General features: G+C 43.4%; 1 protein-coding gene and 1 pseudogene across 1 annotated transcript; one reads left to right on the top strand and one right to left on the bottom strand.

The window, feature by feature from the left end:
* The first annotated feature begins 1,882 nt into the window (after positions 1–1,882).
* On the top strand, positions 1,883–25,658 carry SLC36A3 (solute carrier family 36 member 3). Its single transcript, XM_026510813.2, has 10 exons — positions 1,883–2,022; positions 5,038–5,128; positions 7,591–7,679; positions 10,371–10,466; positions 15,034–15,118; positions 16,073–16,291; positions 18,104–18,202; positions 18,581–18,747; positions 21,670–21,839; positions 25,390–25,658. Exons 1-10 carry the CDS (start codon positions 1,883–1,885, stop codon positions 25,656–25,658), a joined length of 1,425 nt encoding a protein of 474 aa, XP_026366598.2.
* LOC113263975 (rab9 effector protein with kelch motifs-like) lies at positions 10,865–12,011 on the bottom strand (annotated as a pseudogene).

The raw sequence follows: 25,658 nt of genomic DNA, 5'->3' as shown, positions 1-25,658 counted from the left end.
TTGGACATTCAGAGGAAGGAGGCGACTCTGGGAGCAGATTTTGCAGCAGTACTGAGTTAACATGGGCAGCACATGGCTCCCATAATCTTCATAAGTAGTAGCCTGTCTAGATCCCAAATGAACATGCAGGCCAAGTACGGTGTACCCGGGCTTTCTCTGCAAAGACATCTTCAAGACAAGGCTTGTGTGCGCCAGCACCATCCTTCCCTTTATGTCTAAATTCTTGGCATCATCTTGACCCCTCCATCTCTTCTATACCCTGCCTCACGTCCATCCCTCAGCACATCCTCTTGGCTTTACCTTTTAAAGTACCCAGACTTTAGGCGCTTCTCACCATCTCTTTAGCTACCACCCCAGTCTAAACCACTGTTGACGGGCACCTGGCTCATCGCAGTAGTCTCCTGATTATCTCCCTGCATTGGCCCTTGCCCTCCTTCAGTCTGCTCCCAACCCAATGGCCCTGAGAGATCCTGTTAAAATGCAAGTCATGTCACTTCTCTTCTCAACCCTTCCATGATTCCTCATCTCAGGGTAAAAATTAAAGGCATTATAGTGACCTATAAGATCCTACCCATCCCGTTCCATCCATCTTCCTTTTACTTCTTCTTACATTAACTGCATCTCTAGTGTGACCATGTAATTTATCATCTGAACGAGGACACTTTCGATAACGAAAAGAGGCACTGTTGGTAATTATGCCAGGGCAATAAACACACCAGCACAGTCCTGGGCAAACCAGACATATGTCCACTCTACTCATCTCCCCTCTCCTTTGCGCATGCTGAGCCAGCCACATGGCCTTTTACCATTCCCAAAATTCGCAAGCCCTCTTCTACCTCAGGACCTTTGCACTTACTGTTTCCTCTGCTTTAAGTTTCTTACCCAAGACATACACAAGACATGTCCCTCATTCCATTCAGCCTTTTACTCAGAAGTCACTTTCTCAGTGAGGCTCTCTCTGACTACCCCATCTAGGATTGCAACCCTCCCCCCAGCCAACACTTCCCATTCCCCTTTATTCCTTTATTTTTCTCTGTAGTACTTACTACCAACTAACACAACTTGACATATTTGTTTATTGTCTGTCTCCTCACTAAACTGTAGTTCCATGAGATTGTAATAAGTTCCTACCCTAACGTATTCCCATCAGGGAGAACAGTGCCAAGGGTATCTTAGGTGCTCAATAGATATTTGTTGAACCAATGATTTTTTTAAAAGTTTGCTTGTACTCCCTTCCAAGTAGGTACAGAACATACACCCTTTCTGTACAGAAATTCTGAGCAAGCAGCATTTGAACTGGGCCTTAAAAGCTGCTCTTCATTCCCACCGAGGGAAGGTGGTGGATGGGTCAGTCTTGGTTGGGCCACACCTGCATCCTGAGATTCTGCAGCACCTTATTGGCCGGGCAGCCTTCATTGTGAGGTAGCTCTGGCTTCCTCCTCGCAGAGGTAGACAAGCGCTGAGCCTGGCCCCACATCCAGGCACCAGGACCTGCAGTCCAATGGTGACTTCCTCCTCCCAGTCACACTGTTCACTTTGCCCTGTAGCCCTGGGAGGGCTTTGCCCTGACCTGGGAGGAACTGGAAGCCCAGGTGAGTCCTGGCGTGTGGTCGTCCAATTGTGAGGGGCACTGAGGGTCATGCTGAGATGAGACTCTCTTAAGTCCCCCAAAAGCCAGGTGAGGCATAGTCAACATCAGCTTGCCCTGCCACCAGCGCTCCACTGATCTGCACATTTGGGCTTCAGTCTGGATCAGGCAGCCTCGGGAAACAGGAACCAGCATCTTGGGCCTGCAGCCCTGATTTCTCTGGAGAAAAACCCATGGGAGGCTGGTTCAGGGCTGTTACAGGCCTTCGCCCTGAGCTGCCACCCCCTACCCACCATGTTGAAGACGTCACTGCTTGGAAAGGACTTCAGCAGTGGTCCCAGCTCCTTGGACAATGGGTCCAAGTCACTCTCGGAGAGTAGGGGCCGTGTTGCTTCAGAGAACATCCATCCTGCTGAGGAAGCCAATGGATTGTCGTAAGTGGCCGCATTGTCCTTCCAGACCTGAGGTCAGGTGCTGCTGCCATCACAGCTCTGGGCCACATCTGCCTACTTCTCTCTTCCTTACACCCTTAGCCCCACTGAACAGGAGATGCATGGAGGAAAGATGAAAGCCGAATCTAAGAAGGTTGATCATGTGGCTATGGGCTTATCTCCTAGTTTTTGCAGAGAACCCAAATAGAGTAGCCATCCCAACATGAGCTTGATTCTAGGGACAATTTTTATCATAGGCTGGCTGCTTGCCCTTTCATAGTTTTAGACTGCTGTCCTCTCTCTCTGCATCTGCTATTATTCATCTTCCCTCCCTCCCTCCTTCCTACAAACCTACCCAGGGAACAAAAGGTCACCACCTAGGCCCATGTCCTCACTTTTACTGCTATAAACTCAGACACATGGAACTTTTTCTTAGAACTTTATTGCCAATAAGACTATTATCCAGTAATCAGATCAGATAATAACCTTGGGTGTAATGAGATTGTAAATGGCAATAGCCAGTGTGGATAAGGACATCATGAAATGCCCTCGCTTGTCCTTCTAGGAAGAATTAAACTGGTACCTTTCCAAATGGCGATGTTGTAATGTATGTCAAATCCGAACACCTATTTATATAAAATACACAAATACTTACTTGGCATATGCTTCCTTTGAAAGTATACACATATACACACACAGAGCTGTAAGCAGTGGCGGTTTGGGGGTAAGAGAATTGGGAGACCGAGAGGCAGAGAGATTTATATTCACTGATATGGTTTTTGGTTCTTGTTTTTGTTTTACCTTTTGAATTTCATACTGTGTGTTACTTAGGTATTTCTTAAGCACAGATACAAATACGTATATCCTTTGATCAATAAATACCACTTCTAGGAATTTTTCCTAATGAGAGAATAACACAGGTATGCATGCATGACAATTTTACTGAAGCATGGGTTATACTATTGACAATTTGGAAATGATAAGACATTATTTAAATAAAGTATGGTACACATACAGTAGAATGCAATACGGTCATTGCAAGTGATGAAGGAAATCTGTTTGTGGAAAATGTGTAGGACATACTATTCATAAAGAAAATTAATTTAGGATACAGTATTATAATGGTTCTGCATGTGTCAAAGTGTGTACCTTTAAAAACAAATGCCCAGAGGAATGCTAGTCAAAATGCTAACAGTGGTTATTTCCAATTAGTGAAATTTTGGTATTTTGTTTTATGATGGCAATGTGTCATTTCTCAAGGAAAAAAAAGTTATTTTTTTTTTAAATCCTAACCTGTGTTTTACTCTCCAAGGCCCTGATCTATAATGCAATTAGCTAGTGCACCTGGCTTCTCCAAAAGTTGGTCTCATCTTTTCCAGGAGCTCTGATCCAACTTGGACAAGACACTGCTGTGGGCAAGAAGTAAGGAATGGAAGGACAGAGGGCAGGAAAGGGGGAGAAGAGCACATCTGTTGGAGAAATCACTACCAAGAAATTGACAAAACATAAAAAGTAGTGTTTTGTTTTGTTTTTTGCTTTGAGATATTTTCCAGTAATTGCAGTTACAAAGAAATAAAGCCATAAAAATGGCCTCTTGGAGTGAAGGGAAAACAGGTGCCCCTCCCGCCATCCTCAGGTGAATAGACCAAAATAATGAAGATTCGGGAAGTCAGGGGGTCCTAACAGCCTACCCTGTTCTCTTAGCCCCAACCCTCTTCCAGGTCGGTTTTGAACAGTAAAATTGGACACAGCCCTAACTCCCTAACCGATGGGACAAAGGCCTGGAGACATGAGCACGGTCTCTAAGGGACTCGCTCTGTGACCAAAGGTAGGCTTCCTCTAGACAGTTTTAAGACTGCACAAGGAGGTACCTTCAATGGCCTCCTCAAGGTCCCTTTTATTCCAGGAGGAGGGGACACCTCTACCTGCTTAAACCAGCCCTTACTTGCCTTTTTTCTATCAACCCAGCTCAGCTTCCCCTTCAAGGGAGTCATTCTAGGAGGTGAGCACCATAAGGTCAGACCGAAGGTGGTAGTGATGCAGATGGTGAAGAGGATGGTGATGATGGTGGTGGTGGTGGTGATTGCCTCACATCTTAGAAGTACTTCATGATTCCAAGATTTAGCATGTCATTACCTCTTCAGATTCTTAACCACTTCCCTGGAAGTAAGGGCAAGAATTATTCCTTTCTTCTCTCTCTCTTTTGGCAGATGAAGAGACAGAAGATGTAAGCAGCTAAGGGTCTTTCCAAAGAAGTGACCAAACTTCATAGGTTAATGGCAGAGCTAGAACTCGGAACTCAGGGCTCCTTACCCTGAGTTCATTGCTCTTGCACTCAGATTTTCATTTTTTTCAGTTCCTTCTTGAATATTTTTTCCTGATCCTGTCCCACCTTCCCCCTTCCCAGTGGATGGGTGGTGCCTGGGCAGGAGCACAGGCATGGAGAGTGTTTAGAACCCTGGTACCCAGCACCCTGCCAGGCACATAATAAGCATTCTGTAGGCACAGTAACAATTCTTATTAAGTTGTATCCAATGCAGAGCATGGAAATAGTTCATGGAATGTTGGTTGAGTAAATGGATGAAGTGAACTAAAACCAGTGAGTGAAATTAATAAATGACCTGGCATCAAGAATTACTCTAGAAATTGAGAAAATTACTATTAATTTTGTTCACTGTTCATCTAAAATCCAAGCAGCTAGTAGGTCTCAATAAATATTATGTGAGTGAATGAGTTATGAAAGAGATCATTGGATGAATTAATGCATAAACGGCTCCTAGGGAGTTATCCAGAATGGTAGCAATTGTTAATCTTTTCATTAGAGTCTATTGTGTGTTAAATATTTGGTAGGTCACCTAAACTAGCACCAGCCCTGGATCAGATGTTCCAGGGTCCACTTCATTTGGTTTTGTCCCTCTTCCCAACAGAGTGTGCTGGAGATGCTGGAAGGACCTGAGCTTTGGGTCACTTTTCCTGTCCACTAACATACCCTCTTGTCTCCCTACTCTCCCCCTATAGGATCATGCAAACATTGATCCATTTATTGAAATGCAACATCGGCACAGGGCTCCTGGGGCTTCCGTTGGCCATGAAAAATGCCGGCTTATTGGTAAGAGGGACCTGTACAATGGAAACTAGGTTTACCCATTTGGGGGAAAGAGGGAAAGAGGTAGTGGGCCCCTAAGACCTCTGCACTGTTTATCAATGAGCAATTTGGGGGTACCCTCTGCAATAAGAAACGTGCCTCTTGGCATCAATTTACTGGAGCCAGCCTGGAGCCAAAGGGAGTGTTCCTAGAGGAGACAGGTCATTACTCTTATTCCCATCCCCAGTTTTATTGAGATATAAATGACATACAGTACCATATAAGCTTAAGGTGTACCACATAATGACTTGGTATACATATATTGCAAAATGATTACCACAATAAGTTTGGTTAACATCCATCTCTTCACCTACATGTATATATACTATTTATCATGTACTTTGCAACTTTCAGGCATACCATACAGCAGTATTAACTATGGTCATCACGTTGTACCTGTTTATCTCATAACCAGAAGTTTGTACCTCTTGACCCTCTTCATCCAGTTCCCCCACATCAGCACTATTCTTAAAGATCCACCATACTCACATACTGGTATGCAATCCACTTCGCCATAGTCCACCCCAGTCCCTAGAACTGTACCCGTCCCATTTCATTCATTTACCTTAGCAGCCTGGTCCCTGCAGACATGTGAGCACTGGCTCTTGTTTCAAACCATGAGGTTAACCAAGAAAGTGGCTGGGAGAGGAGGAGAAACAGAGAAGAGGAGGGTAGTGAAGGCCTTTCCAGTCCCCTGACACCCTGTGTCATCCCGCCTCTCTCTCGGCTTCTGTTCCTTCTCCCTTGTTTCTGTCTTTTGAAATCTGCCTCCTTTGTGAAACTTTAACTGTTTCCTATTAAAATTAATCCCACCTTCCCCTTGTGTTTTTCTAGAACTTATATCTACCTCACCCAGAATTCTTACAGAATTCTTACAAAGAGACACAATTTTTTGAATACCAACCTTCCTCACTTACCTGAAAGCCCTGAGGGCAGGAACTCTCTGATGTATTTTTACACCTCCTCACAGTATGTGCTATAGAGACTGACACACAGGAAGTCCCAATTCATGTCTATGGAATTGACTTGATGCCAAATATATGATTTCCATTTAGATGATGCTAATTTCTCCTTCTCTCCAGGCCTGGTAAGTGGCCCGCATGTCAAAAGAAGGCATGACAAGACTCTGGCTTCTCCTGACGAGACTTGCAATCTGTGGCAGTTACGACCCCACTAGATGAGACTCTCCCCTTTTGAAATCCTCAGGGTTCTAGAACCTCTGAAGAGTATTATTACCACATGGCCCTCAGCCAAACTGTCTTTGCCACTGTGGAATTAGCTGTTGAAGATAGCTCTGTTGTCCTCTCATTTTTGCTTCCTAAGAATCATTCAATGATTTCTCTGCCCTTCATCTCCCACCAGAACTTCTGACCATAATTTATTTGAGAAATACATACTGAGCACCTACTATGTGCATTCTTAGGCCTTGGGAATGTAGAAGTAACAAGGTCAGAAGTCTCTGTTATATGGAGGCTATGGTCTAGCAAAATCTAGGGGTGCTCTTGATCTCTCATTTGTAACTTTGTGATAATGTTACATCGGGTCACATCTATAAAGGCACAAGTGTCCAGCACAGAGGAGATGAGGGAGTCCCTCTTTCCTCTATGTTCCTCTGATCATATCTGAGAGATTAGGATTAATAATGAGTTCTGTTTTTTAATCTCATCACACAAAAAATGGAAACTATGTGAGGATAAGATAGTTTTATTAGCTTGACAGCAGTAAGCATTTCACTATGTATATGTATGTCAAATTGTCATGTTGTACACCTTAAATATGTACAATCTTTAAATAATAATAGGGCTAATGACAAATTAGACATACTAGAGCAATGATTCTCAACGGGAATTTTGCACACACACCTCCCAAGACATTTACAGTGTCTAGAGGCATTCTCAGTTGTCACAACTCATGGGGAAAGGGATTGCTGCTGACCCTTGAATAAAGGCCAACGAATATGCTGAACATCCTACAATGCACAAGAAGGCCTCCGCAACAAAGAATCATCTGGTCCAAAATATCACTAATGTCCCCGTTGGCAACTCTATGCTAGAGGAAGAGAACCAAGTCCTAAGAGAAACCTTGGTCTTCAAGTATCTTGGAGGAGGTGAGGATTGGAGTGTGAAAAAGGAAAGAAGCATCTAGAAGGCAGAACCCAAGGCAGATGAGGAAAGGCATGGGCTGTCTGTGGAGGTGGTGGGGTAGTCATGGGAAGCACCCTAGCAGAGATTGGCCAACTACTTTGCAGTGATGTTAAGAAGGGCATTCGAACTAGAGTGTTTAGGGGCACAAGGACATTCAGGCAAGGACCTCCATCCCAGAGGCAGCTTTATGATGAGAGGGGCCCTAGCTCTCAGACTGGGAGAGGGCCAGTTATGGGAAGGACCAGTGTATGGCTCACTGTCCCTACGTCTCTTTCCCTCCAGGTGGGTCCTATCAGCCTGCTGGCCATCGGGATCCTCACTGTGCACTGCATGGTCATCCTGTTGAACTGCGCCCATCACCTCAGTCAGAGGTGAGAATCCCGCCTCTCTCTCCCCCCAATGCCAGGTCCCATCTGTGTTGAGTTTCCTTTGGCCACTGACCCAATTAACCAGCCACTTCTCCAGCCACCGCACTTACTGCTCTAGGTTCTGTAGAGGTGGTGGAGAGGGTGTTACAATCCCAACTGGAAACTCCTAGGTCCCAGCTCAACTCTGCTAACCTGCTGGATGACTGTCAAGTTCCTGCACCCTCTGACCCTAAATGGCTGTACCTGGAAAGATCAATAACGATAAAAGATGGAAGCATGCTCTATAAACTACTGTGAATATGCGAGATACTTAGGATGCCCTTCTTTCCCTCTTATCTCCCCACGCCCACCCTCCCCCCAACTCCAAGACACACACCTTGTAAGGGTAATTTGTTCCAGGTAAGCCCTTTCTGGAACCACTCGGTAACAGCAAAAAACATAGTTGAAATGAATAATTCACAATGACTCCAGTCATTAATAAAGCATACATACAATACTCAGTGTTTCCATATCGGAAACTTAAACGCAAAAAAAAAAAAAAATCCTGAAAGAGAAGACAAAATCCAATGAAGACAAACATTGCTGAGAGTTTCGTATTTACAAACCAACAATTCATGGGTGATTAGTAATACCTTACAATGAACTGCCTGGTGGCTCTCTATCTGCAACACTTAGCTGCTCCGGAAGCACGCAAATCGAAAGGGGTCCTTGTAGATATGCAGGAACTCCCCATAGGTCAAAGTAGAGATAGTAATTGAAATTCCTCATAAAGCCAAATTATCAAACCCAAACAGGTGTACCTGGAATATACATCAGTCACACCTAACTTGTAAGGCACTTTCCAGCTTGCAAAACACTTTTAAGAGCATTTACTTATTCAACAATTAAATGTATTGCACGATTACATGTGCGAGGTGCATGGCCAGAGCTTTACAAGCCTTCTTTTATTTACTCCTTACAGTAAAATTTTATGGCAGGCACTATTATTATCCCAATCTTACACATGAGTAAACTGAGACCTAGGTGGATTAAATGCCTTGCTCAGGGTCACACAGCTAGGAAGTGGCCGAGCCAGTATTCTAAGGCCTGTGGGATCCATTCCAACCATTCTGCAAATCTTCTCTCCCTTCACATTTGCTGGGACAATTATATCACCTTGTATGTTTCTGATGCCTAAGCCATTCTTGATAAGTCTTTTCCTGATTTTTTTTAAAGATTTTATTTATTCAGGAGAGAGAGAGCATGAGGGGTTGGAGGGGAGCAGAGGGAGAAGCAGACTCCCCACTGAGCAAGGAACCTGATGCAGGACTCAATCCCAGGACCCCAAAATCATGACCTGAGCTGAAGGCAGATGCTTAACTGGCTGAGCCACCCAGGTGCCCCCTGATTTTTTTTTTTTGATGCCTTGTTTTTGTTTTTGTTTTTTTCTAATGTAGAGGTTACCGACTGATGACCCAAGAGCTTCGCAATTTTTGTTTTGTTTTTGTTCTAGCCTATGTTTAAAAACCTGGAGGTTTCACATTAGGAAAAAAACCAAACTCCACCTTCTCCTTGCCAATTAGACAATCTGGCATCTTTGGGATCTCATTCCTTCATTGCTCAGGGGGAACCGAGTCCTGGTCGATCCCTCTTACAACAGGATGTGTGCCAGGGGCTTGCCATGGTCTCTACTCCTCCCCCTTCTGTGGTACACCAGCCCTTCTCCCCATATCACTGATACCTCACTGGCCCCATATCTTTTGAATTTGTAACCCTCAGACTAATGAATTTGCCACTCCTATGCAATGTGACCTCATTTGTATGGGAATGTCAAGCACAATGAACAATAATAAAAATAGAATTATGCCATGTTTCCAGCATGTCTCCATATTCATTGCTCACCGTCTCCTCCCCCAAACCCAGACTGTGTGTGAAAAATGCTGAGGCTCAGAAGTCTAAAGAGACTTGCTCAAGGTCTCTCAGCCTTTTAAGGTGGGGGGGGCGGTTTGGGATTTAAAACCAAGACCCAAGTCTGGGTCTCTTTCCCTCTCCCAACTACTCCCCTCAAGCACGCAGTTAGCAGTGGGGATCCATCCCTCAGCCACCTGCTGCTGCTCCCACTGTTCACAGACGGTTCCTCAGTAGGGCCTTCCCCACCCTTAGGAAGGGCCATCTAAGGCAGAGGGACAAGACAGAATGCAACTTGGGTGTCACTTCCTATGGGAGGGCTAGGCAGGAGCCTATGTACCATGTTTGCATGGGACCTGGTCTGAGGCAGGCATCTCAAATGTTCCAACACCCTCAGCAGTGGGAAGGAGGGAATAAAGTCCAAGAACAACCATCACTAGCTTGGCAATACCCATTCCCTTTCTTCTACTTCCTCCTCCCCCTGACTAAGTTTGCACACCTCACACCTTTCATGACCACTCTTTCTTGGTTTGTAGACTAAAGTCAATGCAAAGCTACTGTGTCCTTAAAAATCTTTTTTCACTTAAATACTGGTGTTTAAGAAAGCAACTACAAAAAAGAAAAAAAGGCAGTCTCCTGAAAGTTGTAAAAGTGTGTTATAAAATATTATCTTGTTAATACCATTGCTAGAAAATTTCCAGAATGTTCCGTGCTAACACACGGAATATATAATAATGACTCACTTTGGTAGTAAAGTAACCTTTAACAAAAATGTTTTAAGTTATACATTGTTTGCACTTTCCCTAGATTGCAAAAGACGTTTGTGAACTACGGAGAGGCCATGATGTACAGCCTGGAAACCTGCCCAAACGCCTGGCTGAGGACCCACTCGGTGTGGGGCAGGTAGTATTCATAGATGTTGTAGTAGTAGTGGTGGGAGTAGTAAGAACAATAATAATCCTCACCTGATCTTCCTTTGTTCCTAGTTACACAGGGTTAAGGGTGTGTGTTGTTATTACAAACCATCGAACAATACAGAGAATCTTCTCTGATAACTCCATCCCCATCCCACTCTTCACCCAATAAGTAACCACCGATACCTAGTTAGTAAATACTCTTTGTCTCTGCATTTATGTGAAAATATGTGTGTGAGTGGAAATACAGACTTCATTTTGCATTTTCTTGTACACTAATTATAATTTTGTTTTTGAAATTTGCCCTTTCATCTAACAATATGTCTCTAATTTCTCTCCACACTGGGACATAGAAATCTACCTGATTATTTTTTTTGTCATTTAATAAGAATATGGGATTTATTAGTCAACTACGGTCACAATGCAATCACTATAGATCTCCCCTTCTGTATTCATCCCACCAAATGCAAAACAGAGCTGTGTGAGTCTGACTTTCTTCATGCGAGTCACCACCTTGGGTCATTCCTTTGTCAGCGGAAGCCCCTTTCTCAGTATCACAGTTCAGAGTGAGAGAATTTGAATCTTCTTTCTCAGAAGTACACATCACTGGCCATGGAATGACACACATAGAATGATCGGAACATCCAGGTGGTAGAAAAGTTTCAAATTTAAGCAAGGTTCATCCAGTGCTGCTTCCCTACGTGATACTGGTACATAGTGTCCAGTGCCCCTAGGGGCATCACCTCTCCAAAGATATACAGGTGTTTCCCCACAACCTCAGCTGAGTGGGCAGCACAGCCTATGGGAGGTGCCCCAGTGGGACTTAGCTTCTGCCACTTCATGTCACTTATATCAGTACAATGGACGTTGTCATAGAATTTGTCCCCTGCCAAGCCTCCATGGATGAAGAGCTTTGTCCCCTGCTGCCTCCATCACATGACCATGCCACAGGGATGGAGGTTTTCCAAGTGTGTCTGCCTGTGACCAGGTCAGAGTGTCTGTGTGAAACACATACTTCACAGCTCGCATGGGCTGGGCACCTCTCTCTCCACCCACAAAGACATACAACTGGTTTCTAATGGCTGCAGATGATGTGTGGAATGTTCTTGGGGATGGTGCAGGGGAGGGGGTTGCTGCTTTCCTCCGACACGGTCCCAAAGTCCTAGTTTCAGGATTCAGAACTTGTAGGCAATTTCAGTCTCCTGACTAGTCAACACCTCCAAACACTCAGATGCTATGAGGTGCATAAGCTGGCATGCTTATAATGGGGCAAGAGGCCCTCCAGGGTGGCTACATCCCACTGGTGTGTTCCTGGACCTGTGCTGTGCACATCTGAGAAGCTCTTGCTTGGATCTGCTCCCCCAACAATGAAGAGCTTCCCTCTTCTGGCATCACTAACTGGGGGTAAATATGAGTGACTGTGGCCAACCTGAGCACAGGAGCTGTCTCGGGGTTGGGGGCAGGGGTTGGTCAAGGTGTATCATGTTGCTTCCTTGGACTTGTCTCTAGGCTCCAAGACTGGCAGCAGCTTCATGGTGTCCTGTGGCAGCTAAGGATGGTGCTGGGCTTACCTGATTATTTTTTAAGGCTCACGATGTTCCTCAGTGGGGACATGTGCCATAGTTTCATTTAAGCCTTCCTCTAATGGTGAACATTCAGGCTTGCTCCCTTGCTTGATAAAAAGTGTCTCATATACAAGATGCTTTCTGTGTCTTAGCTCCTCTAATCATCTCCTTGACTTTGTAGATAGGCAGGGAGGGTCTTCATTGTCCTGGAAATATGAGATGACCAAGGCTCATAAGGAAAAAAAAAATAACATGTACACAAACAAGTATAGATAGTGGTTGCACAGAAATTTGACCCAAACCTAACATTTCAGCCTTTCCCAGCAGAGCCCTTCAGGTGGTAGTGAGTCAGTATTGTGGCTGCCAAAATCCCTTCTGCAGCTCCTCTCTTGGGACTCTGAGTAGGTCATCACTCTCTTGATCAGGAGACACTGATTATCAGACAGGTGAGGTCATGGGGCAGTAATAATGAATGACTCACAAGCGCTCATCCTTTCTCACCAAGGTTTATGTTTCTATGACCCCCTGAATAAAACTTTTGGGTAAGAAGGGTCCTTAGAGGCCACTATATCCACGCCTATTCAATGGAGAAATATAAAGCCCAGATAGGGCAATAAAACTGCCCAACGTTACATGGGAATTTAGTGGCAGAGCAAGAACTAGAATCCTGAGCATCTAGCTCCCACCCATTACATTGTACCATTTCTTGGGAGGCCCAGTAACTGAAAAAGAGTTGGGAACATATTTTAAACAATGACTTGTAATTTTTAGCATGCTAAGGGATACCTGGGAGCTTGATATAGGCAACAATCATCAACGGATGTTCAAGCCAGTAAGTGAAAAGTCACTGGGAAACTTTATAAAGGAAGACAACACTGACACCACCTGACCGCGGGTAATCATAGCATCTCATGTCTAGACATGCGATTGCCAGACACAGTGTGTCTTTTAATGGGATACAGTACGGAGTACAGAGTGTCATCACGGAAATATCCTTGCCAGAGAGATAAATAAAGAACTTCAACCTAGTCAAGATGCTAGATCTAATATCAGTTTACAGGCAACACGGGGGATAGAGAAACACATTAACTGACATTATGAAGAAGTCATCAACCAAATCCAGGAAGTGGAACATACTATAGGATAAATTATCTGGTATCATCAACACCCCCTAAAAAGTTAAAAGCTGCAAGGGAAAAAAAGAAAGCAGAGCAAGGGGAATGTAGCAGTTTTAAAAACTTAAGAGATACAGCAGTAATAACAAAATGCAATGTATAGACTTGTTTAGAAACCAGCAGTAAAAGAGATATTTTTAAGACAATTAGAGAAATCTGAATATGGACTATTATTAAATGATATAAAGAAATTATTACTAATTTTGCAAGGGGTGATAATGGCATGCTGTATACATAATATATATATGTCCTTATCTATTAGAGTTGCGTATGGAGTTATTTACAGATGAAGTGCTTTTAATTCTCTAGTTTGCTACCAATACTCCAACAAATAAGCATGTGTGTGGTAGGGGTAAAGGAATAGAAGAGGACTGGCAAAAAGTTAATAATTGTTGAAGCTGGGATTGGCAGATGAGGAGTCATGGATTATTGTCATTTCTTTTGTATATGTTTGAAAAATTCCATAATAAAGAGAGAAAACATCTCTATCCTGGTCTCACATGATACCACCGAGCCTCTGATTTGATAGGTTCCTGACGAGAATCAGGAATCTGTATTTTTTGCATAAACCTCAGGTAATTCTGATGCAAGTGGTACTGCTACCCAACTTTGAAAACCACTGATCTAAGGCCATACTACCCTGAACGCACCCAATCTCGTCTAAACCAATCTAAGTAGAGGAACATATTTTTGTTCTCTTAAACAACAAATGCATCTCCAAATTTGGGACAATTGAAGAACACAAAACAATAATGACAATAATAGAGTATAATATGCTAAATTTTAAAAATTAATGTGAGATTTTTTTTGTGATACCAAAAAAGAGGAAGAATGTATCTTTCTTAAATGCCAACTGATAAATTTAGAAAAAATGTCAGATAGAATAAGAAAACCATCACCCTGTCACCGATGAAATAACTGATTCAGACAAGGATCACCAAGGAATGTTAAAACCCTTGGTTGGAGAGGAACAGGATATTCATGCCATCTCAAAGTTTACTTCCAAATTATAATGAGGGGAATGTGCATTTGCAATAGAGATGTCTGACACTTGTCATCGCAGTGGAGCCACAGGACACCATGGGCATCCCAATATGATGGGAAAAGTACCAAAAATCACCTATGTGGTATGCTTGCCAAATATACTTACCTGAATCTAATCATGAGGAAGCAATCACCAAGTCCACGGTGTGGGACATTCTACAAGACAATTGGCCTGAATTCTTGCCCAAAAAACCAATGTCATGGAAAACCAAAGAATGTGGATGTTCACAGGGCTTGTCTACATGGATAAAGACTAGAGACATAGCTACATGCAATATATAAACCTCGATTAAATCCTGATCCAAAAAATAAATAACACCTTAAAAGATATTTTGGAGACAATTGGGTCATTTAAAATATGGACTATATATTTGAGGACATTAAAGTTGATTTTCTGGATATCATAGCCTCAAGAGGGATATGCTGAGGGAGTTAAGGTTGAAGTATTATAATATCTGCAATTGACCTTCAGGTGGGTCTGAAAAAGAATGGATGTGTGTGTGGATGAATACATGCATTCACATACACGTACGTATTTATATAATCAGGGCCAAAAGTTAACAATTAGCATATTTAGTTAAAGGACATATGGATGTTAATTATACCAGTCTTTCAATTGTTTCTGTAGGCTTGAAAATTTTCAAAATAAGAAAATGTAGCTAAGTATTAAAAATAATAACAACAGAAATAATCATTTCAAAAAATAAAAAGAAATACATTTAAAAAACTAATTTGTTTTCTCCCTCTGGCTGTCTCTTCTTTTCCTGTTCAGGTACACTGTCAGCTTCTTACTAATCACCACCCAGCTGGGATTCTGCAGTGTTTATTTTATGTTTATGGCAGACAACTTACAACAGGTGAAGAGGACTCTTCTGGGCAGAGTGGGAGAAAAGCAGACATTCCGCTGCTAGGGCTGCATTAGCAAAATCATAGCATTCAGATCTTGGGAGGAGATGGTTTCATTTGTCATTCCGCATCAGACTACTTGGGAGTTCTCTCAGTCCTGGAAATCACTTATTAAGAGGATTATTGAGAAGCCAAAGCAACATCTGAGGAGGGTAGCCAGGATGGAAAGAGAGGCTTGTAATCATGTCCAATCAGAAATAATTGAGAATTTTTAGCCTGAAAAGTGTTGGTGAGATTCACTTTTGGTATCTCAGGTTGTCACATAGAAGACAACCAACTAAATATGAGACAAACAAGCTGCAATCTTGCCCTCATTGCATTCCCAAGAGGCATTATGAATCAATCATAGCGTTCTTTCTCGGCTTCATGGAATAAAGGGAGCATAATTGGTTTTGTGCATTCAAACAGCCAGAACTATGACAAGTGTTGTGGATGAAATATTCAAGCAGATAGATTTTGCTCAGTATTCAGAGCTTTCTAACTTTAAGGGCTATCTAAAGTTAGAGAAGATATTCTTGTGTAATCAACTTCCATTCTCTGAGTATATGAAAGGAAATCATCTGACAGGGAAGAAGAGGTTGGGTAAGATGACAAAAGGAGATTTTAAGATTCTGAGGGTTTCTTATTGTCACAGTCATGGGCACCACAGTTGGGGTCACCAGATTTGGCAAAAAAAAAACAAAAAAAAAAAAACAAAAAATACACACACACACACAATGCCCAGTTAAATTGGAATTTCAGGTACACAACAATTTTTTTTTAACTATGAGTATGTCTTATGGAATATTTGGGACGTACTTTACTAAAAAGTTACTTGTTAATTATCTGAGATAGAAACTTAACTGGGCTTTTTGTATTTAATCTGACAACTCTAACTCCACTGCCCCTCATTATGTCTACATCAGATGGTGGAAGAAGCCCACATGACCTCCAACAACTGCCAACCCAGGAAGATCCTGGTGCTGACCCCCATCCTGGACATTCGCTTCTACATGCTGACAATCTTGCCCTTCCTGGTCCTGTTGGTGTTTATCCAGAACCTCAGGATGCTGTCCATCTTCTCGACGCTGGCCAACGTCACCACCCTGGGGAGCATGGCTCTCATCTTTGAGTATATTATACAGGTCTGTGCCTGAAACCGACTACAGAAGGGGTTCTAAGACACCTGGGGAAGGTTAGTATCATTATGGGCAGGTGAAGGTGAGGAAGGTGACCAGCTCTGAGGAGCACCTGCTAAAGTGACATCCGTGAACGCTTTGGCCCCACAAGCTATAAGAGCTAATTGACATCATCATCATTGTCGTCACGCTGGATAACAGTGAGTCATTTGACAATTAGTTATTGAATACCTTCTGTGATCCAGGCATGGTGCAAGGCCCTGGGATTCGGCGGTAGGTGAAACTGGTGGCATATCTGCTCTCATAGAGGTCACATTCACTCGGGGAAATAAACCTCAACTAATAACCAACACAAGTTGTAACAGTGGTAGGTTGACAAGGGATGCATGTATGATAAAGAAATTTTATTTACTTGGTGTCAAGTTCTTAACATACATTAACTCATTGAATCTTTCCAGTGATACTATTTTATGTTTTATATTTTGTAAGTACTCAGCTTATAGACAAGGAAACTGATAAGCAGAAATTAATTTTTTCACTAATTCCCATCAGTTTGCCTCCCAAGCCCGTGCTTTGCTATTATCACAGGCCCTGAAATTCCACCATTATAGCTTCATTTCTTTGAATCTGAAAGTCTTAGGGGCTATATTAGTTTCCTATTGCTGCTGTAACAAATTATCACAAATCTAGCCATTTAAAACAACACAAATTTATCTTACAGTTCTGGAGGTCTCACTGGGATAAAGTTGAGGTGTCAGCAGGGCTGGGTTTCTTTCTGGAAGCTTATGGGGGAATCTGTTTTCTTGCCTGTTCCAGGTTCTAGAGGCCGATCACATGCTTTGGCTTATGGCGACTTTCCATCTCCAAAGTCAGCAATACAAGGCTGAGTCTTTCCCATGCCACCATCTCTCTAGTTCTCTCTTTTGATCCCCTCTTCCACTTTTAAAGACCCTTGTTAATACATTGGACCCACCCAGATGACCCAAGATAATCTCCTTCTTTTAAGGTCAGCTGATTAGCAACCTGAATTCAGTCTGAAAACTTAATTCTCCCTTGCCATGTAACATAACAGATTCACAGGTTCCAGGGGCTAGGACACTGACATCTCTGGGAAAGAGCCATTATTTTGCCCACCACAGGAGTCTATTAAAAGAACCATTCTCTCTGCATGCACATTGCTGCTGTAGTAGAAGTAATGAGAAAGAGGCATTGGAGAATGGGAAGACAGGAGACCTGAATTCTCATCTGGGCTGGGCCACTACCTTGCAGAGTAGCCTCAAGCAACTCCCTTCTCCTCCCTGGGTTCCACTTGGCCTACATGTAAAAATGTGGCAAATCAAAATGTGGTAAATACATGCCATGGTTTCCTTAAGAAGGAATGAACTTCTGGTCTACACTCGAGAGTTGGATGCTTGGGAACCTGGGTAGCTCAGCTGGTTGGCCACCTGCCTTTGGCTCAGGTCATGATCCCAGAGTCCAGGGATGGAGCCCCACATCAGGCTTCCAGCTTGGCGGGGAGCCTGCTTCTCCCTCTCCTGCTGCTGCTCCCCATTCTCATGCGCGCGCTCTCTCTCTCTCGCTCTCTCTCTCTCTGTCAAATAAATAAATAAATAAAATCTTTGGATGCTTAACCGACTGAGCCACCCAGGCGCCCCAAGAACTTTTTTAAAGATAAGAAGGTTGATTCAGCTCTAGCTATCTCACAGGTGCTCATGACTGTCTCTGCTGATGGCAGGTGTGGGCCAACTTTCTACCAGGAAAAGTTAGAGGACAAATCTAAAACTATGGCAAAACCAATGCCCTTCTACTTCCTTTTAGGAGATTCCAGATCCCAGCAGCCTCCCCTTGATGGCAAGCTGGAAGACCTTCTTGCTGTTTTTTGGTACAGCCATCTTCACATTTGAAGGCGTTGGTACGGTAAGATGGATATGGGGTTTGGTGAATGGTCCCTGGTGCCCTCTGGGGAAGCCAGTGGTTCCAGATGTCTGAAAGTATTTATGAAAAGTGCAGCATATGATCTTTTCCTGGTAGAAGGGAAAATCAGGACCCGTCCTGGGCACCAACCACTCCATGCACCACTCAGCCTTGAAGACTGAGTGCAAATGTACTCATTAGTCCAGCCAGAGTAGGGCACTCCTGGCAATAGAGAGTGAAAGAAAATAAAAAGGAGTGTGGCCCTTCCTGACCCTGGGCCACCTGGACAAGGACATCTGTGCCCACAGGGGAAGCCTTCTCCTTCACGAGGGGCCACATCTCTGACTACCTTTTCTTTCTCAACCTCCTTTTTACCTTTAGGTTCTGCCTCTCAAAAATCAGATGAAGCATCCACAACAGTTTTCTTTTGTTCTGTACTTGGGGATGTCCGTTGTCATCATCCTCTACATCTGCCTGGGGACACTGGGCTACATGAAGTTTGGGTCCAACACCCAGGCCAGCATCACCCTCAACTTGCCCAATTGCTGGTATGTCCCTGCCTGCCTGGGGTGATGAGGGGAGTAGAGTCATGGGATCTGAGCGTTAGCAACAGAATGTGGCTTTCCTTTGCATTGTCACTAGCACCATATATTAACTGCCAGTATTAGTAGGATGATTATTAGTAGGTTTACTAATCCAGGCATTGTGCATTATCTGGTTAAGCCCTCACAATAGCCCTATGAGTTAGCATAATTATTATCAAGTCCATTCACTAGATGAAGAAGTTGCTATTTGGAGAGGCTGTATGGAGCTTTCCCAGCTCACATTGTTTGTGAGAAGCTGAAACTTAATACTGAACCTGTCTGACTCTATGGTTCAAATACCCTAAAACAGAATGATCTGGGAGTGTTTGGGAAACATAAACAGCAACAACAAAAAGTATAACTCCAGAATAATGATCGAGGGTCCTGCAGATGGACCACTACTCAGGCCCCCAGTTCCAGAAATGGACCTAGGCTGCCATTGTTATGCCCCAGTTGGAATTTAGTTTGGAGTTCTTACATTTGATCACTCATTCATTTACTCATCCACTCATTCATCCAGCTAACATCTGGGGGGCTGGCACGCAGCATTCATCGAGTGTTAGCTATTATCGTTATTCTGTCAGGATAGTGAGTGCATTGCGACTAAGCAGTCAGTAGTGCCAAGTGTTGAAGAGCACAGGTTCTAAAGCTAAATAAAGGCATTCACATCCTGGTTCTTACGTGACCTTGGACAAGCTACCTAATCTTGCAGACCTCATTTCCATCGTCAGGAAAATGGAGATTATACTAACGCCTATGTGTATAGGGTTGGTTATGCTTCAGTAATAAACGACTCCAAAATCTCAATGGCTGAACACACACAAATGCTTAATCCTGTGCTACATGCCCATTATGGGGTGGATGGGGCTCGGCTCTGCACCATCCCCACTCAAGGACACAGAATGATGAGACAGCCACTCCCTCAAATGTTGCCATGGCAGAGAGCGCAGTGAATCATGCCCCTCACCGTGAAGCTGCTAATGGTTTCCCTGGGAAGTGACATACATCTCCTCTGCTTGCAATTCATCGGTCAGAGGAAGTCCATGGCCACATCTCATCCAAAGGGCAAGGAAGTAAAATTCTACCACTGCCTGGAAGAACGGGAAGTATTAATGAAGAGCATAAATAAATGACTGTCGAGTTATCTCGGGGAGTGACTGTGAGGATTAACTGGCTTAATATATACATATTGCTTAGAAAAGTGTTCGGCACAGGGGCAACTAGGTGGCTCAGTTGGTTAAGCGTCCAACTGTTGATCTCAGCTTAGGTCTTGATCTCAGGGTCATGAGTTCAAGACCCACATTGGGCTCCATGCTGGGTTTGGAGCCTGCTTAAAAAAAAAAAAGAAAAGAAAAATGCCTGGCACATAGTAAGTACTTGTCAAGTATTAGCTATTGTCATTGTTATGTCTCCCCACAGCCTGGTTCTTTCAGAGGTGAGTAGAGTGGTAGGGTATTCATTTCCCACAAGTCCACAGCTATAAAATAAGAAAAATACCACCAGCCCAACCCACCTCATTGTGTTGTGGTAATGACTAGGTGGGGTAATAATGTGGAATTTCTTTGAAGTCATAATTTACTTTATGCAAGTAGGATATCATTCTAATATGCTGTTCCTATTCTGGGCCATTCAAGCTGCCATTGGCTACCTTGGACAGGGCACTTTCCTTGTGGGGGACATCAGCTGGAAAACCTGGGCATCAGGTAGCATGAGAACTTCACATCTGCTCTGAACCTGGCTGGCCACCAGATTCCCCAGAGGAGCCTTAGACAAATACCCCTTCCCAATAAGAAAAAGACCAACAACCCAAGAAAAAAATGGGCATGAGCACACAGTTCACAAGCAGATTTTTTAAATGCCATTTTATATATTTGAAAAAATACTTTGTTTCCCTCACAATAAAATGCCAGAAAAAACAGAATGGCAAAGACCAACACGCGTTCACACATTGTGTTTTGACAAGGACACGGGGAAGCAAGCATTCCAATATGCTATGACAACAAAGGGGAAATATGTCAATAGCTATCCAAAGTTTAAATCACAGATACTTTTAGCCAGCATTTTTACCTCTCAGGTTGTATGTTTAATGTGCATAGATATCTATGTAACAGAATGTATTTTGCAGCATTGTTTACTAGCAAAAGACTGGGAATAATCTAAATACCCATTAATTGGGGACTGGTCAAAAAAAATTATAGACTATCTATGCAATTGGAATACCAAGCGGCTAATAAATAGAAGAGCCAAATCTCTGTGTGTGTAAGCCCATTTTTCAGGTGGAAAGTTGAGGTTCAGGGAGGTGAAGTATCTTGGCCAAGGTCACTGATAAGAAACAATCTCCAAGAAATATTGAATGAACAAAAATGGAGCTTAGTAGTGTGTAGAGGATGTTATGGTGTGTGTGTAGGTCTACCTACATTCGGTATAAGCTTTTATATACACTGATTCTTTCTGAAAGCGCTACAAGAAAATTATTAGAGGAGCTGCCTATGGAAAGAAGAATGGGAATCAAGGGTGGGAGGGAAGATTTTCACTATGACTTTTGAACTAGGAATTTTACTCTATGTAGATAGAACTTTTTAAGAAAGTTAAAGACTAAAAGTAAAAGTAAAAAAAATAAAGTAAAAGAATAAGGTAAATAAAGAATAAAGTAAAAGAATAAATACCCAGAAAGTAAAAGAATAATAGGCCTGTACAGGCCTATTGGATCCAAATCTCCGGGAATGTGTACTTTTAATGAGCTTCCCAGGTGGCTCTGATGGCAGGTCAGGCCTGAGCCAGTTCTGTAACTCAGTGGCAGGTACCAGCTTCTGAGCATTGAATGAGTCCTGAATGGCCCTGCCCAGGAGCCACATCAAATTTCACGTCCTATCCATCTGCCTGCAGGCTGTACCAGTCGGTCAAGCTGATGTACTCCATCGGCATCTTCTTCACCTACGCCCTCCAGTTCCAGGTGCCAGCCGAGATCATCATCCCCTTTGTCATCTCCCAGGTGTCAGAGAGCTGGACACTGTTTATAGACCTGTCTGTCCGCACAGCCTTGGTCTGTCTGACCTGTGAGTAGGATAAAAGGGCACTCTTCGGGGCGCCTGGGTGGCACAGCGGTTAAGCGTCTGCCTTCGGCTCAGGGTGTGATCCCGGCGTTCTGGGATCGAGCCCCACATCAGGCTCCTCCGCTATGAGCCTGCTTCTTCCTCTCCCACTCCCCCTGCTTGTGTTCCCTCTCTCGCTGGCTGTCTCTATCTCTGTCGAATAAATAAATAAAATCTTTAAAAAAAAAAAAAAGGGCACTCTTCGCTCCAAGCTGTGGCTGCTAGTCACATTGGCATCTACTCCCCTATCACTGGCTCTGCCACTTATCTTCTTTGTGACCTTGGCCAAGATACTTCACCTCCCTGAACCTCAACTTTCCACCTGAAAAATGGGCTTACACATGGAAGTATCCATTGGCTGGTTTATAGGAGAAAGAAGTACCATTCATTCAACTATATTCTTATGTGCCTGCTGGATGCCAGGCACCATACTGACATTGCTCATGGCAGCCTAGCAACATAATATTACCAACTTGAGGAAAAATGGCCTAGAGAGTTTAGGTAACACACTCAAATCATATAGCTGCTAAGTGACAGAGCTGGGAATTGAGCACAAGTTGTATAGCACCTAAGCCTGTTTTCCATCGTGTGCCGTATTCCTTCCTGTCATAAATTAAGATCAAGTCCCTTATCATAAAGTGGCCTTGAACTGTAGGAGAAAACAAGGGGCTGATTGTTAAAGTCTTGGAGATCATTTTTTGGGTGCAATCTTTTTTCCTCTCCTCCTCCCATCTTCCTTCCTTAACGCTTTCTTCATTCATTGATTCACTCATTCATTCTACATTAGGCACTGTTGTAGATGTTTGGGAAACATCATGAACAGGGCTGGGGACTTTTTTCTCTGAAGCATGTCCAGAGAAAGAACATCAGAAAAGGTGCCCCATGAGGAAAGAGGGAAAGAACTAGGGACGTTCTGCCTGGAGAAGCAAAGGCTTGGGGAACTTCTTTATCTGTCCTCAAACACCTGTGGTATATTGTGCAAGAGAGAGAGAAAATTTAGTCTTAAAGATTCCAGGAGTTGGAGTTTAAAGTTGAGGAAATGCAGTTTCGGTTCAAGGTCAGGAGAAACCGTGTGATTGTTGGAGCCTGCATCAGGAGAATATGCTATCAGATGTTATGCTGCACGTCAGTGGATTTCTAGAAGCAGAAACAACACACCTGCTGGCTTAAGGTATTACAGAGTTTCCGGTCTGTACCAAGACATTAAGGACCTGTAGCTCTATTGTTTTGAGATCATTCCTAATAGGAAGGGTCTGATTTGAAGAGAAAACCTGAGTAGTTCAGGCCACCTGAGATCAGGAAAGGCAGTGCTAGACAGAGCTGACCGTCTAATGACAGGCCCTGCTTCTGTTATATGCCGGATGACCCCTTCCTCCTCCTTTATTTGGCTGTCAATTCCATTATCCTTCCTTCATTCAACAGTCATTTGCTGAGCACCTACTGTATGTCTGGCATTGTGCCAGGCACTGGGGATACCATAATGAATAATAAAGAAGACATGTTGAGTAAGAAATATATGCAAGGAAATAATTAAACACATTGTGATGAATGTTAAGATGGTACCTAATGATGTACCCTATGATGGTTAAGATAAGAAGAGGGTGCTCTGAGAACACATTAGAAGGTCCTATACTTTAGCTGAGGCCAGGTCAGGGAGTCCTCTCCAGTGGAGAGATATCTCAGTTAAGACCTAAGAGATAGGGGCCCCTGGTGGCTCAGTTGGTTGAGCGTCTGCCTTCAGTTTAGCTCATGATCCCAGGTTTCTGGGATGGAGCCCCGCATCAGGCTACCTCCTCAGCAGTGGGTCTGTTTCTCTCTCTCCCTCTGCCCCTCCACCTGCTTGTGCTCTCTCTCTCTCTCTTTCCCTCTCTCTCAAATAAATAAAATAAAATAAAATAAAATAAAATAAAATAAAATAAAATAAAATAAACCTTAGACATAAGTAGAAGGTAGAAGGAAGAATGAAGAATGTACCACGTGTAGGAAGTAGGCTGTGCACAGATCTGAGGCAAGTACTTACATATGGCCTCTTTGGAGAACTAAAAACAGTGGGCAGTGATAAAACATGAAGCCAGAGGACCTGGCAGTGCCCAAGTTGTCAGAGACCTTGTGCTAAGGAGATCAGGAAATGGAGAGCCATGGAAAGTCTGTGAGCAGTGAGTTGGCATGACCAAATAGGATCTTGATAGAGAACTCCTCCAGTCTACCTTGCATTATAGCTTTCCTTTAAAATATTTTCTCTGCCCTGTCAGTGTGAGATCTCCTGGAGAACAGATTCTTCTCTGTGCCTCCTCCAGGCACAATTTATTAAATATCTGAGAAGGGAAAGCTGTAGATGGAACCATCCCATCAGAGGGGGTGACAAATTCTCAACTGCGAGAGTTGATGAGTTTCTCTCATTCTCTGATTGGATTTGTTGCAGCAATTTCAGAAAGAGGTGAGGTTTTCTTCAAATCCAGCGAGCTACTATAAGTGCTTTCCAGGACAGTTTTTCCCTAATTTGTTCATAGGAAAATCATACAGTTATGCAAAGTGAAATCACAGAAGTAGTATAGTTATTCATTCATACATTATTGAAATTGGACGCCCCTGGAAAATTCATGATGTATGTTCATCATCTGTATAAAAGATTTAAGAAGATGGTGTTTTAGAAGAGATGCGGAGGGGGCAGCTATTGCTGTCTTCATGTTTTATGTTCTTTTTAATTACCAGAATCATTCTAGGAGTAAGAAAACAAGTAGCTGAGATTCTGACAACAAAGCCATCTCTCGTTTTTTATTCATTCTTGCTTCTAGACAGTGTTTGTATTTTGTAGAGTAGTACAAATTCACAGTAGATTCCGTGTCTGGGTGAGAGCGCCTATGATGTACAAGTTCTTTCATATACAAGGGATGCAGCATAGGAGAGTGGAAAGAGCCTTAGACAGGCGTTCGATGGATTCCCATCTCAGAGAATGTGTGACCTTGGCCACATCCCATTCCCTCCAGAACTCTAGATTCTCCCATCTTTTTAATGAGAAGGTGATAATAGGTGGTAGAGGAGCCTTTCTAATAACCATTATATGTGAAAAACCCAATAGATAAAACATAAAAGGAGAGCATCTATATTGGCTTTTATTTTTTTTTAAAGATTTTATTTATTTATTTGACACAGAGAGAGACAGCCAGTGAGAGAGGGAACACAAGCAGGGGGAGTGGGAGAGGAAGAAGCAGGCTCCCAGCGAAGGAGCCTGATGTGGGGCTCGATCCCAGGACTCTGGTATCACGCCCTGAGCCGAACGCACACGCTTAACGACTGAGCCACCCAGGCGCCCCTATATTGGCTTTTAAAACAGAGGGGGGAGTCCAGAACCACAGTGCCTGACCTACTGCTCATATCTGCAATGGGACTCTTTCCCACATTTCCAAAATGGTCTGGCATCCGTGGGATTATAAGGCTCCAAAGAAATGGTTGGTTTCTGAACTTCTTTCTTGCAGGAACAATCAGTGATTCTAAATTTCTTCTCTCTCTGCAGGTGTCTCAGCCATCCTCATCCCCCGCCTGGACCTGGTCATCTCCTTTGTGGGCTCCGTGAGCAGCAGTGCCCTGGCCCTCATCATCCCACCCCTTCTGGAGCTCATCACCTTTTATGCTGAAGACATGAGCTGCGTCACCATTGCAAAGGACATCATAATCAGCATCCTGGGCCTTTTGGGGTGTGTATTTGGAACATACCAAGCCCTCTATGAGTTGATCCAACCCATCAACCATTCCATAACCAACTCCACAGGTGTCTATGCATAA

This window comes from Ursus arctos, unplaced genomic scaffold, assembly GCF_023065955.2.
Source record: "Ursus arctos isolate Adak ecotype North America unplaced genomic scaffold, UrsArc2.0 scaffold_15, whole genome shotgun sequence".
In the NCBI taxonomy this organism is placed as follows: Eukaryota; Metazoa; Chordata; class Mammalia; order Carnivora; family Ursidae; genus Ursus; species Ursus arctos.
This window is presented reverse-complemented; position numbering and strand designations above follow the sequence as displayed.

What these genes read in the sequence shown, in the direction of transcription:
- SLC36A3 (XM_026510813.2), top strand. Translation starts at nt 1,883, where the DNA reads ATGTTGAAGACGTCACTGCTTGGAAAGGACTTCAGCAGTGGTCCCAGC. An exon ending in GAGGAAGCCAATGGATTGTC is followed by an intron (nt 2,023 to 5,037) that starts GTAAGTGGCCGC and finishes CTCCCCCTATAG; the next exon opens with GATCATGCAAACATTGATCC. An exon ending in AGCCTTGGTCTGTCTGACCT is followed by an intron (nt 21,840 to 25,389) that starts GTGAGTAGGATA and finishes CTCTCTCTGCAG; the next exon opens with GTGTCTCAGCCATCCTCATC.